Source organism: Oncorhynchus nerka, linkage group LG9a, assembly GCF_034236695.1.
Source record: "Oncorhynchus nerka isolate Pitt River linkage group LG9a, Oner_Uvic_2.0, whole genome shotgun sequence".
Classification (NCBI taxonomy): domain Eukaryota; kingdom Metazoa; phylum Chordata; class Actinopteri; order Salmoniformes; family Salmonidae; genus Oncorhynchus; species Oncorhynchus nerka.
Genome location: NC_088404.1, coordinates 25,579,221 through 25,598,739, shown reverse-complemented (window position 1 = coordinate 25,598,739; position 19,519 = coordinate 25,579,221). Strand labels below are relative to the sequence as shown.

Sequence of the window (19,519 nt, the reverse complement as noted above, 5' to 3'; positions counted from 1 at the left end):
CAATGTGACATCCCTGAGCGGTTTCCTTCCTCACTGGCAACTGATTTAGGAAGGATGCCTGTATCTTTGTAGTAACTGGGTGTACTGATACACCATCCAAAATGTAATTAGTAACTTCACCATGCTCAAATGAATATACAATCTCTGCTCTATTCTTTTACCCATCTACCAATAGGTGCACTTCTTTGCGAGGCATTGGAAAACCTCCCTGGTCTTTGTGGTTGAATATGTGTTTGAAATTCTCTGCTCGACTGAGGGACCTTACAGATAATTGTACGTGTGGAGTACAGAGATGAAGTAGTCATTCAAAAATCTTGTTCAACACTATTATAGCACAGAGTGAGTCAATGTAACTTATTATGTGACTTGTTAATCAAAGTTTTACTCCTGAACTCTTCTAGGCTTTCCATAACAAAGGGGTTGAATACTTATTGACTAAAGACATTTCAGCTTTTTATTAATTTGTAAAAATGTCAAAAACAGTATTCCACATTGACATTATAGGGTATTGTGTGTAGGCCAGTGACACAAAGTCTCAATTTAATCCATTTTAAATTCAGTAACACAACAAAATATGGAAAAGGTCAACGCGTGTGAGTACTTCTGAAGGCACTTTATGTTGTGCCCAATAGAAATTAATGGTAAATCATGTGTTTCATTTTGGAGTCATTTTTATTGTAAATAAGAATAGAATATGTTTCTGAGCACATCAACATTAATGTGGATGCTACCATGATTATGGATAATCATGAATGTATTGTGAATAATAATGAGTGAGCAAGTTACAGATGCACAAATGTTATATTTGCCCAAAAATGCTAACCTCCCCTGTTATTGGTAATGGTGAGAAGTTAGCATGAACACACTGCAAATGCATCCAACAAGTTTGTAGAGTCACAAGCTTTATGTGGTCATTGCGTGCTTGGAATATGGGACCAAATACTAAACTTTTGACCAAATGTAATACAATATAAATGAATTTGTCCAAATACTTATGACACCTTCAAATGGGGGGACTACAAATATAAAGTGCATTCATTTCTAAATGGTTAAACAGTACGCATGAAACTACCCTCCAATAAAAGGTGACTTTCTCTTCTGTTGCCTCATAAAACATTTGATCTCAAATCTAAAATACTGGAATACAGAGCCAAATTAAAAGTTGCAGCTTCACTGTCCAAATAAACACGTAGGCGGGTGTGTATTATGTAGAAGCTTATAGAGACACTGGGGCCTATTCCAGACTCTATTCTCGTCACAGCTTTCCTCATACTACATCCAGCTGTGGATGGTCAATCACCGACCATTTAGAATCCCACCGTACCTTCTCCACTATGCAATCTGGTTTCCGAGCTGGTCACAGGTGCACCTCAGCCACGCTCAAGGTCCTAAATGATATCATAACCGCCATCGATAAAAGACAGTACTGTGCAGCCGTCTTCATCGACCTGGCCAAGGCTTTCAACTCTGTCAATCACCGCATTCTTATCAGCAGACTCAATAGCCTTGCTTTCTCAAATGACTGCCTCGCCTGGTTCACCAACTACTTCTCAGATAGAGTTCAGTGTGTCAAATAGGAGGGCCTGTTGTCCGGACCTCTGGCAGTCTCTATGGGGGTGTCAGAGGGTTCAATTCTCGGGCCAACTCTTTTCTCTGTATATATCAATGATGTCGCTCTTGCTGCTGGTGATTCTCTGATCCACCTCTACGCAGACGACACCATTCTGTATACATCTGGCCCTTCTTTGGACACTGTGCTAACAAACCTCCAAACAAGCTTCAATGCCATACAACAGTCCTTCCATGGGCTCCAACTGCTTTTAAATGCTAGTAAAACTAAATGCATACTCTTCAACCGATTGCTGCCTGCACCTGCCCGCTGGACTAGCATCACTACTCTGGACGGTTCTGACTTCGAATATGTTGACTACAAATACAACTACAAATACATAGGTGTCTGGTTAGACTGTAAACTCTCCTTCCAGACTCACATTAAGCAACTCCAATCCAAAATTAAATCTAGAATCAGCTTCCTATTTCGCAACAAAGCATCCTTCACTCATGCTGCCAAACATACCCTCGTAAAACTGACTATCCTACCGATCCTTGACTTCGACGTTGTCATTTACAAAATAGCCTCCAACACTCTACTCAGCAAATTGGATGCAGTCTATCACAGTGCCATCCATCCATGTCACCGAAGACCCATATACTACCCACCACTGTGACCTGTATGCTCTCGTTGGCTGGCCCTCACTACATATTAGTCGCCAAACCCGCTGGCTCCAGGTCATCTATACGTTTTGCTAGGAAAAGCACCACTTTATCTCAGCTCCCTGGTCACCATAGCAACACCCACCCGTAGCACGCGCTCCAGCAGGTATATTTCACTGGTCATCCCCAAAGTCAACACCTGCTTTGACCGCTTTTCCTTCCAGTTCTCTGCTGCCAATGATTGGAATGAACTGCAAAAATCACTGAAGCTGGAGTCTTATATCTCCCTCACTAACTTTAAGTATCAGCTGTCAGAGCAGCTTACCGATCACTGTACCTGTACACAGCCCATCTGTAAATAGCACACCCTCAACTTCCTCATCCCCATATTGTTATTTATTTATTTGTTTGCTCTTTTGCACCCCAGTATCTCTGCACCCCAGAATGCCCTGGCTGAGGGAAGTAGGTTCTCACCCAAGATTTTGACGGTACATGGCCCCGTCCATCGTCCCTTTGATGCGGTGAAGTTGTCCTGTCCCCTTAGCAGAAAAACAACCCCAAAGCATAATGTTTCCACCTCCATGTTTGATGGTGGGGATGGTGTTCTTGGGGTCATAGGCAGCATTCCTCCTCCTCCAAACACGGTGAGTTGAGTTGATGCCAAAGAGCTCCATTTTGGTCTCATCTCACCACAACACTTTCACCCAGTTGTCCTCTGAATCATTCAGATGTTCATTGGCAAACTTCAGATGGGCATGTATATGTGCTTTCTTGAGCAGGGTGACCTTGCGGGCGCTGCAGGATTTCAGTCCTTCACGGCGTAGTGTGTTACCAATTTTCGTGGTGACTATGGTCCCAGCTGCCTTGAGACCATTGACAAGATCCTCCCGTGTAGTTCTGGGCTGATTCCTCACCGTTCTCATGATCATTGCAACTCCACGAGGTGAGATCTTGCATGGAGCCCCATTCCAGGCTTGTAGCCCATTCCAGGCTTGTGTAGGTCTACAATCTTGTCCCTGACATCCTTGGAGAGCTCTTTGGTCTATTGGCCATGGTGGAGAGTTTGGAATCTGATTGATTGATTGCTTCTGTGGACAGGTGTCTTTTATACAGGTAACAAACTGAGATTAGGAGCACTCCCTTTATGAGTGTGCTCCTAATCTCATCTTGTTACCTGTATAAAATACACCTGGGAGACAGAAATCTTTCTGATTGAGAGGGGGTCAAATACTTATTTCCCTCATTAAAATGCAAATCAATTTATAAAATTTTTGACATGCATTTTTCTGAATTTTTTTGTTATTATTCTGTCTCTCACTGTTCAAATAAACCTACCATTAAAATTATAGACCGATAATTTCTTTGTCAGTGGGCAAACGTACAAAATTAGCAGGCGATCAAATACTTTTTTCCCTCACTGTACAGAATAAAACATATTCCAAAGCATGAATCCTGTTTGTAATAAGGCACTAATGTAAAACTGCTAAAAATGTGGCAAAGAAATTAACTTTATGTCCTGAATACAAAGCGTTATGTTTGGAGCAAATCCAACACAACACATCACTGAGTACCACTCTTCATATTTTCAAGCATGGTGGTGGCTACATCATGTTATGTGTATGCTTGTCATCTGCAAGGGAGTTTTTTAAATAAAAAGGAAAAAATCCTAGTCTGCTTTCCAACACACACTGGAAGACAAATTCACCTTTCAGCCGGGCATTAACCTAAAACTAAAGGCCAAATATACACTGGAGTTGCTTACCAAGACTACATTCAATGTTCATGAGTGGCCTAGTTAAGGTTTTTTGTGAAATTGGCATGAAAATCTAAGGTAAGAATTAAAAATGTCTGTCTCGCAATGATCAAAAATCATCTTGACAGAGCTTAAATAACTTTTTAAAGAATAATGTGCAAATATTGTACAATCCAAGTGAGGTAAGCTCTTAGAGACTTACCCAGAAAGCGGTAATCGCTGGCAAAGGTGATTCTAACATGTATCGACTCAGGGGTGTGAATACTTATGTAAATGTAAATATTAAAAACATGTTTTCACTTTGTCATTATGGGCTATTGTGTGAAAAGTTTGTAGTCACAAGCTTGATGTAAACTCAGCAAAAAAATAACCGTCCCCTTTTCAGGATCCTGTCTTTCAAAGATAATTAATACAAATCCAAATATCTTCACAGATCTTCATTGTAAAGGGTTTAAACACTATTTCCCATGCTTGTTCAATGAACCATCAACAATTAATGAACATGCATCTGTGGAACGGTCGTTAAGACACTAACAGCTAACAGACGGTAGGCAATTAAGGTCACAGTTATGAAAACTTAGGACACTAAAGAGGCCTTTCTACTGACTCTGAAAAACAACAAAAGAAAGATGCCCAGGGTATTTACACATTTTAAGTTTGCTGAAAATATATTCTAAACGGTAAAACAAATATGTATGAATATGCCCTCAAATAAAAGATGACATTCTGTACTGTCACTTCATATAAAACATTTGATCTCAAATCCAAAATGCTGGAGTATAGAGACAAATTAAAAGTTGTAGCTTCATTGTCCAAATAAATACGTAGGGGAATATATATATATATAAAAATGTTTAAAAAAACAAGCGTTTAATCATTAATGGGTATGTTGCTCCATCCAAAGAGGCCCTTCTGAGTCAACAGAACAGACAGTCGATCTGAAATAAACAGGACCTTTGCGTTTGACTGCTGCCTGTTTGTGGACTAAATAGCTGCTCTGTGTCCAAGGGCTTTGGAGGTGACTGGTTTGTGATAGCCTGATGAGAAGGACACGTAGTGGGTCTGAGAACCATGTAACGTGTACAGTAGGCTACTGTATTTTCTCCACTATTACATAGATTGTATTGCTTTCCAGTGGTGTTTTTGAGTGAGGGTATGGTTACCGGTAAGGGTGCACTTTCCATTGGTTTATCGTGGTGGACATGTTGTAGTGTGGCCATAACCAATAAACACTGCCAGAAGTAATGGTGCTACAGATGCAGCATTTGTTGGGGTGTCACAGCAAAGCACAGACAAGTGTTGAATGGCTTGCTTCATATACGGTATAGTATGGCCCTCAAAAAATAAATCACCCTTATTTTTGTAGTGTACAATAATGCTATCTCTTTTCACTCCTCATGCATGTTCACCCTTTCTCCTTTAACCTCATGTTTAGTTATTGATTGTGAATGGAAAAGCTGACTGTTTACTATTTTGAACCACCTCCTAGGACTGTCGCAAAAATACCAATGAATATGAACCAATAACAAGGTCCGTAACCTTGAACCCTTCTCAGGTCTATCCGTCAGAACAACTTGTTAACATACTGTACAATAGCAGATAACAAGAATATAGCAAGCTGACACAGCATTCCCCTCTGAAAATCTCTACAACTAGTCTTATACAGGATAGAAAGAACAAGTAATAGCCTATCTTGAAATTACACGCTTCAATTCATTCTTTTTAAACTGGTGTGGTGATTACGGCAGGGTAGCCTAGTGGTTAGAGCGTTGGACTAATAACCGAAAGGTTGCCAGTTCGAATCCTCGAGCTGACAAGGTACAAATCTGTCTTTCTGCCCCTGAACATGCAGTTAACCCACTGTTCCTAGGCCATCATTGAAAATAAGAATTTGTTCTTAACTGACTTGCCTAGGAAAATAAAGGTAAAAACCTAAAGTGTCCCACTAATTTGCTAGTTATCAATCAATGCGAGAATGAATGGATGTTCAGGAACAGATAAGGTGAAGGATGTTTGCTGAGAGATGGGAAACAGAGCGGTCTGTGGAGTTGTGACATTGATTCAGAGAGCTAATTTGTAGAGTGGCCATTTTGTGTCATAGTGACAGATAAAGACAGTCCAACTTCAATGGGAAGAAACCAGTATGAATGTGGTTTTTATTAATGCGTTCAATTACTCATGGCAATTACTCACCTTCAAACCACACCTTGTGTGTGAGGTCAGATTGAGGTGTACAAGTTGGAGTGTAAATAATTAAGTTCACACAATCCTGAAAGCAGCTTTGCCCCCATTTACAATGGGACAAATTGTGTTTCAAACTGTATGATTTATTTTGAAATAAAACAATTGACGAATTGCACTTGATGGTGGATTTACCACAAAGAACTTTGAAATGAACAATCAGTGGTGAAATGAAAACAAACTTGGTTTACATTACTCAATGATCCATAGTTAAGACTTGTTCAGTGTGGTTACTTTTTTAAACAATAAACCTCGAATAGATCATATTAGGTTAAAAGCTGGCAAATCTGAAAATAGTAAAGTCCATATATTAAATAAACTATTCCACAAACAATAGGATAAATAATTATATACTGTTCCAAAAAACTAAACAATCCATGTATCACTGATTTTATAGTCCCAAAAATAGCAATAATATTTATCCCATATAATGTTGACTAAAATGTAATTGCATCAATAGATTGCAGTAGTTTGAGGAGTAGTCAATCTACCTCTTATTTACATTCAGAAAATGTTTAAATATTTTTGGGAATAAACATGAATATCAAATAGATCAACAGTAGATGATTGCATGATGATATGTGACATCAACCCACTCCATGAGATATTGAATTGGAGAATATGTGCAGTTTTACCTTCCACAGTACATTTGTCTTACTGAGAGCTTACAGCACCAACATTACATATAGCAATGCTGAAAATAGTGCATTAATGGGGAACAGTGGGACTAGGGCCTGCTAAGGCATGGACAGCAGGCTGAATGCTGTGGTAGAGTGTCATCACTGAACAGTAGCAAATCGGTACAAGCAACAAAAAAGGCAGATCATTTTAACATTGTGGTCTTCTTATTGGAAAGCAAACCAGTCACATGCATGATATGCACATACCCCTTAGTTGCATAGCTGACACCAAACAAAGCTATTTACATTAAATTAAAGGTAAGCCACACTACAGTAGGTTTCATCTGCACTTACAATGCAAAGGAAGTTGGTCAGCAGTTGTAAGGAAGAGAGAGAGAGGTATGACAGAAGTGTTATGTTTCTTTAGATTCCGATAAATTGAGTTAAAAACATGTTAGTGTATCAAAACCATGTGTCGTAGAAATTCTGATGTGGTATCCATTTATGAATATTTGTATGTTTGATTGATCTTGCATTTGATCAATCGGTTTTTATGTACAGACCAATACTGTATAAATGAGTGCTTGATAAATACAATTTTGATGTTGATTTGATTTATAATGACATAAAATATGAATGTATAAATTTGTCATGTCTGATGCTGCCTTCAAGTGCTGTCGGAAATGTGGAATTACAAGGTTCCAGGTTGGAAATAACCACTTGAACGATCCTCAAAGTGGGAAAGTGGGGATAATTGGGAAAGTGGGGATCATTTTGATTCGCAAGTTTATGAGTTGTGACATTTAATCACTGGCCTTCCCCATGATAAATCAAAGCCATTTTTCACATAGTTAAACTTTGACAATGTGGATAATGTAGCTAGTTTAACATTATTGTTGAAAATGTTAGTAAGCTAGCTTACTTTATTATTATCAATGTTAGTTAGCTCATCTAGCTAGCTTATTGGTCTCTTATTGGTCTGATAATTGTTTTGACTTCAAAACTTGAACACAATTATGTCGTTTTTTACGACTTTACAAATGGGAAATATGAGATTATATATTATACCCAAGTTGAATACATTGAATACATTCAAGTAGCTGAATATATATATTTTTACATCAAATGTTGTAATGAGTTCCTATCAGACAAATGTGTCTAATTTGTCTCTGATACGACAACACTTACTCAGCCTCCGGCTCAATACTTTGTAACTGAAAATGTGACCTCATCATCAGGGACCACATAATAATGAAAATATTTCTTGGTATGAGGTAAAACCGTCAAATGGACGAAATGTGACCCGTTTCAGGAAGCTAGGCGTAAGTCACACGTCACTACTTCACAGGAGAGGCATTTTAACGGAATTATTACATCAGGTTTTTTGGACAGAAATGCTTTCTGGAACATGTGAAATTTCACATGAAATTCCCTTAATAACAAACTTGTATGCCATCTGTAAATACGAATAAAATTGTTAAATTACGAGCCGAGTTGGTTTAGCCACGGAAAAAGACAGGAACCTTCCCGCTAGCCATGATTGGCTGAGATAATGGATGGGCTGGACATGCCAAGAGATGAGTTCAGATTGGTCTGCCATGTAGCATGTTTCTGTCTTTAGCTAACTTGAGCTGCTCAGTATGTGTAGATAGTCCTTGCTACCACAACGTTTTTGAAATATATAACATTAGTCATGGAGAACTGCACAAGTTTTGCTACTGCTCTCAACAGCATTGCTGCCCAGAATGTAGCTGGTCCTATTGACAAAGATCAGTGGAAAAAAGTTGTGATGGACTACTTTCTGTACACAGTCAGTGTAAACCGGAGTGACTTGACACAGCAGGCCAAACAAGCTGTACAAACAAAACGGAAACGACACAGTACGTCTTACTTAGTTAAAAGGTTTCCAGTCTCCCGTGAAGCATTCATCCATGTATACAGGTAAGAGTCTAGCTACATATTATAGGTTTCTAATTTTGTCAAAGCTGTTTTCATTGCAAGTTAAAGCCCACTGTTAGCTAGCTAGCGAATGTTAGCTCGCTGGCTCGCTAGCTAACATTACAGTATGATCTGTGTAGTAATATTATTCATATTTCAGAAACCATTTGCATTGCTAGTTATAGCCAAATGTTAGCTAGTTAGCTAACATTTAACCAAGTTGGTTAGCTTTGGCTACCTGCAGATTCATACTACAGCATTTCATGCATGGTAGGTAGGTAGCTATGACAATCCGTTTGTATTACTAGTACTATGGGTTTAGTTTATGGTTCACATGTCTAAACAAAATACTCCAATTTGCCAGATGATTACATGAACCATCAAGTTAGCCAGGTGTGACTGGGGGTGATTACAGCCATCTATTGGATTTCATGAACATGTGTACATGTCTAGACAAAAGTGAATGGACAATTTTTATTTTTGATATTGCTACTATGCAAATACGCAAGTAACCATTTACATCTTCTGTATCCTGTGCATGTGACAAATAAACTTAGATTTGATTTGATATAGTGTGTGTTTACAATAGACAGTAATGTGAAGAACAACATGACCTGTACCAAAGTCAGATTAGGATATAGGCCAAGGACTAGATAAAGTCTATTTTTTACCTGGTGTTTTTCCTTATTGTAGGCTACTACTTTCACCACTTTTAGTCTTGAAATCTTTGGTTGTTTACTACACTACCTTACTCACTCTGTTTAGCACATGGCCTCACATGTGAATCATTAAAGAGATGGGTGGGGCTTAAGAGGGTGTAAACAATGCTGAATAGGTGTAGACAAAGGGCCATTTTCTCAAAAGTGGGGTTAGAAGTTGTTCGACTTTCAAAGCAGAATTACTTTCCCATTGTTCCTCAACGGCAGAGTATGATGTGCTATTTTGTAGCTCTACTTTTATCCTATGTAAAAAACACCATTTCAAATTTTGCAACATAAGACCGAATAGAGGTGGTTGTCACAAATGACCAAACAACAACATAAGGTCAGTTTGTGGTAAATGATAGATGCTGTAAATTCTTCTGTAACTTCTCAGAAGAATGACCACTGATAGTTCTGCCGGGCTGTGTGAATTTGACTCTTCTTCCTTCACTGGACGTTGATGTGAAGGGGAAGTCCTGCAGTGCTGCTCAAGTGACTGTGCCACCCTATTCCCTGTAGTAGTAGTGCACAGTGAATAGGGGGTCAATAGAGATACTTTTGTGTCCTGGTTCTATAACCTTTTCCAGAAGTGGGCATTTGCACACTCCATGGCATGGATATAAAAGCATAGGATTGGTGTAAGCAATGACTGGAGGGAGTTTCCACCAGAGGAGACATGTGGGTGGAGCTATAGGAGGTCGGGTTCATTGTAGGAGTTGGAATGGAATAAATGGAAAGGTATCAAACACATAAAATATATGGAAACCACATGTTTGACTTCGTACCATTCATTGCATTCCAGCCATTACAATGAGCCCATCCTCCTATAGCTCCTCCCATTAAGCCTCCTCAGGTTTTCTATGCGAGAAAGTGTGCAAGTGCACACTCCAGGAAAAATTTGGAGAATCTATACAGCCAATGCCCCTGATTATTAGGGCGCATCACTGAAACTGCTCCTGGTAGTTCCCATTCCCCTGGTGCGAGTTCCCATCATCCTTATCCTCCTGCATGGTGACTCCTCTGTTCTTCTTCCAGCCCTGTTTGCGACCTGATGAGTTCTCTGTGGTTCCATAGCTTTTCTTGGGTACCATGGCAATCTCGCTGTTGAGCTCTGTCTCTTCGGCCAGCTCATCCTCATCGATAATACCGACCTTATCTTCACTGGTGCTCTCTTGTTCTGCCCATTCCTGCTTGTCGCCTGAGGCGAAGATAGCATAGAAGATGACCCCTGTGTAGTGCACCATGGCGGCTATCACAAACACGTTCTGCCACTCCAGACGGGTCTACGGGGAAGGGGACAGACATGAGTCAGTGACCAAACTGTCACACACATACTGTAACTTTTTGATGTAACATTTAACATGAGTGACAATATTGTAAAATTAAGTATGTCATAGTCTAGTGCACCAGTCATGTTACTTACATACGATATCCATATTAGGAAGTCCCTTAGGGGGAGTTTTGTCTGACAACTGAGGGACTTCCTAATATGGATGCTGAAGTCTTATCCTTGCAAATTTTGCTCATCTCATTGACAGCTGTTAGAATGTATCTGTAATGTTGAATGTTACAATACCTTGTGTTTAGTCAGTGCTCCAACAATAAGGGGGCACACCATTCCAGACAGTGTGCCAACACCATTGGAGATGCCCATTAGGATACTGGCATAGCGAGGAGCAATGTCCAGGTGGTTTACATTGAACCCTGAGGATGCCATAACAAGTACAATATATCAGAATAAATTGTTTACCCGACTGTAGAAGCATATTTGGGAAAAGCGCTACATGAATCCCATGTATTATTTATTATTAGATATTGAATACCATACACTATTGATGCTGTCTCTTATAAATTTTGTTTTAAAAATGTCCATTTGAATGAATAAATAACAATTTAGCCAAACAGTAATGTAATGCACCAAGTCAGGAGGAAAAGCCTAAATATCTGTCTTACTCCTGTATTGGGCAAGTAAGAGTAAGAGAAGGATAAAACTCCATACTCAACATTTATTCATGGGCTCAGCACTTTACAACAGAAACACACAAATAACGATGTTTGGAACTTGATTTGACTGAATACGGCATTCATACATTATAAATACATTTAAATGGTGCTGAACTGAAGCTTTATACCTGAGATGGCAAAGCCACTGAAGCCCACAGCTAGCACCAGGAAGGATATGGCAACCCCACGTGTGTGACTGAACCCCACCACCAGCAGCAGAGTCGCCTCCATTCCAAAACCTGCAGGGGTCACAGAGCAAGGTCAAAGGCCACCTTACCAAATCCTGATTGGGATGCAATGCTTTACTAGCTTTATCAGACCTGATACAGTACCATATCCAGCAAACAGTGAACATTCCTACAGCGTTAGGTAACATTCCAAGGAAGTCTCAATTTTGTTTTCAGCTGAAGTCAGAGATAATATTCCACAAATGTTTTCAAAATGTCAACATTAGGAGAAGGAAATACTATAATTGTTATAAAAAAGTATGGAGTCACGTTGTATCAGTGCTAGTTTTATGCCCTACCTAAGTACAATGTAAGGGAAATGAAGTCATTCTGTCCTAGGTACTATACCTCCGCAGTTCATGATTTTCCGGACGTTTGTAGTTGACATGATTTTACGACTGCGTAGGAAGTCGGCTAGCTGGCCACCGATGGGCACTACGATGGTCATCACCATGTGAGGCACAGCAGACAGGAGCCCCACCTGTGAGGAGGAACAAGACAACACCCAGAAATAATGGTAAGAGCATCATGCTAGAGGATGAGTTGATTATTTTTATTGGCTGTGTAATGCTAACTCAAAAAACTAAATGTGCACTCCTTGTGCATTATCTACCAAGAGAATTCTCTTTGATTATTATCACAGCCGTGTATATCCCCCCCCAAGCAGACACCTCGATGGCCCTGAAAGAACTTCATTCGACTCTAGGTGAACTGGAAACCACATATCCTGAGGATGCATTTATTGTAGCTAGGGATTTTAACAAGGCTAATCTGAAAACAAGGCTCCCTAAATTTTATCAGCATATTGAATGTGCGACCCGGGCTGGTAACATTCTGGATCATTATTACTCTAACTTCCGCGACGCATACAAAGCCCTCCCTCACCCTCATATTCGGTAAATCTGACCACGACTCCATTTTGTTGCTCCCAGCCTATAGACAGAAACTAAAACAGGAAAGGCCCGTGCTCAGGTCTGTTCAACGCTGGTCTGACCAATCTGATTACACGCTTCAAGATTGCTTCGATCACGTGGCTGGGATATGTTCTGGATAGCATCGGACAACAACATTGATGTACACGCTGATTCGGTGAGCAGGTTTATTAGCAAGTGCATCGGTGATGTTGTACTCACTGTGATTATTATAACCTTCCCCAACCAGAAACCGTGGATTGATGGCAGCATTCGCGCAAACTGAAACCGCGAACCACTGCTTTTAATCATGGCAAGGTGACCGGAAACATGACCGAATGCAAACAGTGTAGCTATTCCCTCCGCAAGGCAATCAAACAAGCTAAGCGTCAGTAAAGAGACAAAGTAGAGTCGCAATTCAACGGCTCAGACACGAGACGTATGTGGCAGGGTCTACAGTCAATCACGGATAACAAAAAGAAAACCAGCCCCGTCGCGAACACTGATGTCTTGCTCCCAGACAAACGAAACAAGTTCTTTGCTCGCTTTGAGGACAATACAGTGCCGCTGACACAGCCTGCCAACGTGAGTAAAACATTTAAACGCGTTAACCCTCGCAAGGCCGCCGGCCCAGACGGCATCCCTAACCGCGTCCTCAGAGCATGCACAGACCAGCTGGCTGGTGTGTTTATGGACATATTCAATCAATCCCTATCCCAGTCTGCTGTTCCCACATGCTTCAAGAGGGCCACCATTGTTCCTGTTCCCAAGAAAGCTAAGGTAACTGAGCTAAACGACTATCGCCCCGTAGCACTCACTTCTGTCATCATGAAGTGCTTTGAGAGACTAGTCAAGGATCATATCACCTCCACCCTACATGACACCCTAGACCCACTCCAATTTGCTTACCGGTCCACAGACGACACAATCACAATCACACTGCACACTGCCCTATCCCATCTGGACAAGAGGAATACCTATGTAAGAATGCTGTTCATCGATTACAGCTCAGCATTTAACACCATAGTACCCTCCAAACTCGTCATTAAGCTCGAGACCACGCCCTGTGCAACTGGGTCCTGAACTTTCTGACGGGACGCCCCCTGGTGGTGAGGGTAGGAAACAACATCTCCACCCCGCTGATCCTCAACACTGGAGCCCCACAAGGGTGCGTTCTCAGCCCTCTTCTGTACTCCCTGTTCACCCATGACTGTTCATGCACGCCTCCAACTCAATCATCAAGTTTGCAGACAACCCTACAGTGGTAGGCTTGATTACCAACAACGACGAGACAGCCTACAGGAAGGAGGTGAGGGCCCTCGGAGTGTGGTGTCAGGAAAATAACCTCACACTCAACGTTAACAAAACAAAGGAGATGATCGTGGACTTCAGGAAACAGCACAGGGAGCACCCCCCTATCCACATCGACGGGACAGTAGTGGAGAAGGTGGAAAGTTTTAAGTACCTCTGCGTATACATCACGGAAAAACTGAAATGGCCCACCCACACAGACAGCGTGGTGAAGAAAGCTGAAGAAATTTGGCTTGTCACCAAAAACACTCACAAACTTTTACAGATGCACAATCGAGAGCATCCTGTGGGGCTGTATCACCGCCTGGTACGGCAACTGCTCTGCCCACAACCGTAACGCTCTCCAGTGGGTAGTGAAGTCTGCACAACGCATCACCGTCAGCAAACTACCTGCCCTCCAGTACACCTACAGCACCCGATGTCACAGGAAGGCCAAAAAAATAATCAACAACAACCACTCGAGCCACTGCCTGTTCACCCCGCTATCATCCAGAAGGCGAGGCCAGTACAGCTGCATCAAAGCTGGGACCGAGAGACTGAAAAACAGCTTCTATCTCAAGGCCATCAGACTGTTAAACAGCCATCACTAACATTGAGTGGCTGCTGCCAACATATTGACTCATATCTCTAGCCACTTTAATAATTAGAAATTGGATGAAATAAATGAATCACTAGTCACTTTAAACAATTCCACTTTATATAATGTTTACATTCCCTACATTACTCATCTCATATGTATATACTGTACTCTATACCATCTACTGCATCTTGCCTATGCCGTTCGGCCATCGCTCATCCATATATTTAAATGTACATATTCTTATTCATGCCTTTACACTTGTGTATAAGGTAGTTGTTGTGAAATTGTTAGATTACTTATTAGATATTACTGCATGGTCGGAACTAGAAGCACAAGCATTTTGCTACACTTGCATTAACATCTGCTAACCATGTGTATGTGACCAATAAAAATAGATTTGATTTATTAATATTATTTTCAGTGTCATGCCAAACATTTCTCTAACATACTGTACTTTCTTTCATGTAAAACATAATCTAGATGTTGAAAATTATGATCCATTTGAGTCTGATGATAATTGATTCCACTTGTACAAGTACTGTATACAATGTGTTGTCCCATTTGCTGAGCTCTTTCAACGTTTATAGGCACCTTTACCGTTTTTTACAATCCGTGATCTTGGCTGTCTAACTAATGACAGAGTCGGAGCAGGTCTCTTTGCTGATGAAGCGTTTAACTTTGAATGTGAGTTTGCACGACCTCAGCTCAGCCTGTCAGAAAACCACCCATTATAGATTAGTTTAACTTCTTGATGCACCCATCCCGTTAGCGGGATCAGTTACATCAACATTCGCTGAATTGCAGCGAGACAAATTCAAATTAAATTCTTAAAAATATTTCATTTTCATGAAATCACAAGTGCAATATAGAAAAACACAGCGTAGCTTGTTGTTAATCCGCCTGGCGTGTCAGATTTCAATAAAGCTTTTCGGCGAAAGCATACCAAGCGTTTATGTAAGAACATCTCTCTCAGTAGACAAAATATTACAAACAGCTAGCAGCCAAGTAGATTGGTCACGAAAGTCAGAAAAGCAATAAATTAAATCGCTTACCTTTGATGATCTTCAGATGTTTGCACTCATGAGACTCCCAGTTACACAATAAATGTTCCTTTTGTTCCATAAAGATTATTTTATATCCAAAATACCTCCATTTGTTTGGCGCGGTATGTTCAGAAATCCACAGGCTAGAGCGGCCACGACATCACAGACGAAAATTCCAAATAGTATCCGTAATGTTCACAGAAACAAGTCAAACGTTTTTTATAATCAATCCTCAGGTTGTTTTTTCAATATATAATCGATAATATATCAACCGGGACTTTAGCTTCTTTAATAGGAGAGAGAGACAATGGCTGCTCCAAGCTGTTGTGCAAGCAAAACTCTGGGGACACCCAGCTATACACTGACGCGATGTGATCTTTCTCGCTCATTTTTCAAAATAAAAGCCTGAAACTATGTCTAAAGACTGTTCACAACATGGGGAAGCCATAGTAAAATGAATCTGGTTGATATCCCTTTAAGTGGAGGGAAGGCATTCAATGGAACATGGAGCTTTCAAAATAGAGGCCACTTCCTGGTAGAATTTTCCTCAGGTTTTCGCCTGCAATATCAGTTCTGTTATACTCACAGACAATATTTTGACAGTTTTGGAAACTTTAGAGTGTTTTCTATCATAATCTGACAATTATATGCATATTCTAGATTCTGGGCCTGAGAAATAGGCAGTTAAATTTGGGTACGTTTTTCATCCAAAAATCTAAATACTGCCCCCTACACTCAACAGGTTTTAACAGAGAGACGCAACAATAACGCAACAAAAAAACAGGCACATGGACTGCTGGTCAGAATTGCCATTATGTCCAATTCGCCCCTGATTGTGGTCTCATTTTTCATGGATAACAAATTGCATAGAGACTTAGATCTTTACCATACAGAGTGACTGTGAAACCAACCTTGCCGATGGAGAAGCCAAACACCTCCTCAAAGTAGGCTGGCTGGCTGATGAGGAGCAGATAGAAGGTCCAGCTACGGCAGAAGTTAGCCACGATGATGGCATAGACAGGCATGGAGGTGAAGAAACGGCGCCATGGAGTCTTGAATTTCTGTGGTGGGCCAGAGAAGAGGGACCTGATCTCACTGACTCATGGCTCAATTTCATGGGTCAATTTCAGGGGTCAACCTGGGTTATGTATGGGGTTATGTTTTCATTTGTCATCAATTTCAAGGGTCAACTGCACTCAAATGGGTAGGCTGTGCATTACTGTTGTTAAACCTGCTTATGTCTCCATTTATGTTTTCATTTGTCAAGCTTGATAATATCTTATATGGGTGTCATAAAACTTCTCTAAGTACAGTACTTACAATAACAGAATATTTGAAATAATATAAATCTTATATCTATACTGAACAAAAATATCAACATGCAACAATTTCAAAGACGTTACTGAGTTACAATTCATATAAGGATATCAATCAATTTTAATTAATTAATTAGGATCTAATCTATGGATTTCACATGACTGGGAATACAGATTTGTACATTATCTGTTGGTCACAGATACCTTAAAAAAAACTAGGAGCGTAGGTCAGAAAACCAGTCAGTACCTGGTGTGACCACCATTTGCCTCATGCAGCGCAACACATCTCCTTCTCATAGAATTGTTTAGGCTGTTGGTTGTGGCCTGTGGAATATTGTCCCACTACTCTTCAATGGCTGTGCAAAGTTGCTGGATATTGGTGGAAACTGGAACACGCTGATGTACACCTCAATCTAGAGCATCCCAAACATGATCAATGGGTGAAATGTCTGGTGAATATGCAGGCCATTGGAGGAACTGGGACATTTTCAGCTTCCAGGAATTGTGTACAGATCCTTGCAACATGGGGCATTGCATTATCATGCTGAAAGATGAGGTGATGGCGGCAGATGAATGTCACGACAATGGGCCTCAGGATCTCATCACGGGATCTCGTATCTCTGTGCATTCAAATTGCCATTGCTAAAATGCAATCATGTCTGTTGTCCATAGCTTATGTCTGCCCATACCATAACCCCACTGCCACCATGGGGCACTCTGTTCACAACATTGCCATCAGCAAACCACTCGTACACATCACGTCATACATGTGATCTGCAGTTATGAGGCCGGTTGGACGTACTGCTAAAATGAATTTACATTTTTCTATTTTACTCTAAAACGTCGCTTCCAACAACGTTTTAGAGAAAAATAGAAAAATGTAAATTCAATTATCTGGCAACAGCTCTGGTGGACTTTCCTGAGACATCTGAGACATCTGTGACATTGTGTTGTGTGACAAACTGCACATTTCAGAGTGGCCTTTTATTGTCCCCAGCACAAGGTGCACCTGTGTATTGATCATGTTGTTTAATCAGCCTCTAGGTATGCCACACCTGTCAGGTGGATGGATTATCTTGGCAAATTAGAAATGCTCAATAACAATAATGTAAACAAATATGTGCCGGAATTTGAGATAAATGAGCTTTTTTGCATTTGGAAAATTTAGTGGATCTTTTATTTCAGCTCATGAAACATGGGAACAACACTTTACATGTGGTATTTATATATATTTTTCAGTGTATGATACACTATACTAATGCATCTGACCGCAGCCAGATCGAGCAGAGGCATACCTCAGTGGCGCTCAATATTTTGACACCCACGCCAATGGTGGTCTCTATGTAGATCCGCTCCTCATCGCTTATAGTGGGGTGGGCGGCTGGGCTCCCATAGGCAAGCAGGAGCCAGAAGATGTACCATATAATCCCAAATACACCTGAATGCATATAAATAAAAAATACGGGTTATCATCAATTCTCATATCGTGAAATGGATCTAACAAAACATAGTCTGTGTAACTGACAATTAACCTGTAAGTCTATGTCGTTGTTTTTTGTTTGAATCATTATCGTAGTAACACACCTTTGGAGTGAAGGCAATCCCGTGCTTTGTTAGCTAAATTTTCATGTCTTCGGGTGTAGTTCGAAAAGGTTGAAGTGTGTATGTTAGGATGGTAACGTTATAATAATTAAGGATGAAGAGTGAATTCATGCCAGGAATAGTAAGTATGAAACTTTTGATTTCCTCACTTCTGTAATAAGCAGCCAATTAGGTATTTTTCCTTTATTCGTGTGTTTAATTTGATACTGTTATAGCGCTAAACTGTTTATGTTGGTAAGCACTTCAGAGTTATACCAAGCTAAGTCACTCGTAAGACAAGGTTGTAAGAGTGTGCTTAACTGTATTTTGATTTACTTTATAGTTCTCAGGGAAGGTGATAATTGTGACTAAAACTACAGAATAAAGCCGGCAGTTAAAATCAAGGAACGGTTGTGCTTGTGTTTACTGGAGGGAGCTACAGTCTGTTTTCAACAGATTTACAGATTATTTTTCATATTGTAAATGTGAAGCATTTATGGGCGGTTTCCTGGGCACTGTCTAATCATAGTCCTGAACTAAAAAGCATAGTCCTGGACTAAAAAGCATAGTCCTGAACTAAAAAGCATAGTCCTGGACTAAAAAGCATAGTCCTGGACTAAAAAGCATAGTCCTGAACTAAAGAGGGAACACCTCATTCATTGGCTCATCTCTCCTGCTGACATGAATGGAATTATATGATCCCTCCTTATCCACCCCACCAGAAATAGAAATCCTGAAAGTCCTGTAAATTTGGTGAAAGCCTATGTTCTATCAGTGGGTAAAATATAAAAATTCCCCATGATTTAACTTCTAAGTGGTCTATCTGTAAAAATCTGGAAATTGTGTAGATACACGTCATAGCTACATCATTCTCATCACTGGAGATGAGGGATAATACATTTCATAACACTTTTAAAACAGTTACCTGCACTCCATATCGCCAAATTAGCCAATATATGGTATAGGCATACTTGTCTAGAACACATCCATCCGTTATATTGCATAGATGTGCTCAATTTAAACAGTGTACCAAATTATTCAACTCCCCTTCTCCTTCAATTACTGTACCATATGTCGCT

The 19,519-nt window shown here is 40.3% G+C and overlaps 1 protein-coding gene across 1 annotated transcript in view; it reads right to left on the bottom strand.

The window, feature by feature from the left end:
• Window positions 1–6,237: 6,237 nt before the first annotated feature.
• The window catches only part of slc17a8 (solute carrier family 17 member 8), a 32,803-nt gene continuing 19,521 nt past the window's right edge, over window positions 6,238–19,519 (bottom strand). The window contains exons 7-12 of the mRNA XM_029668904.2: window positions 18,155–18,297; window positions 16,455–16,604; window positions 12,047–12,179; window positions 11,600–11,710; window positions 11,044–11,171; window positions 6,238–10,750 (exon numbers count right to left, since the gene is read on the bottom strand). Of these exons, the coding sequence (XP_029524764.1) occupies window positions 10,409–10,750; window positions 11,044–11,171; window positions 11,600–11,710; window positions 12,047–12,179; window positions 16,455–16,604; window positions 18,155–18,297 (1,007 nt within the window). The 3' untranslated portion in view covers window positions 6,238–10,408. The remainder of the gene's footprint in view (window positions 10,751–11,043; window positions 11,172–11,599; window positions 11,711–12,046; window positions 12,180–16,454; window positions 16,605–18,154; window positions 18,298–19,519) is intronic.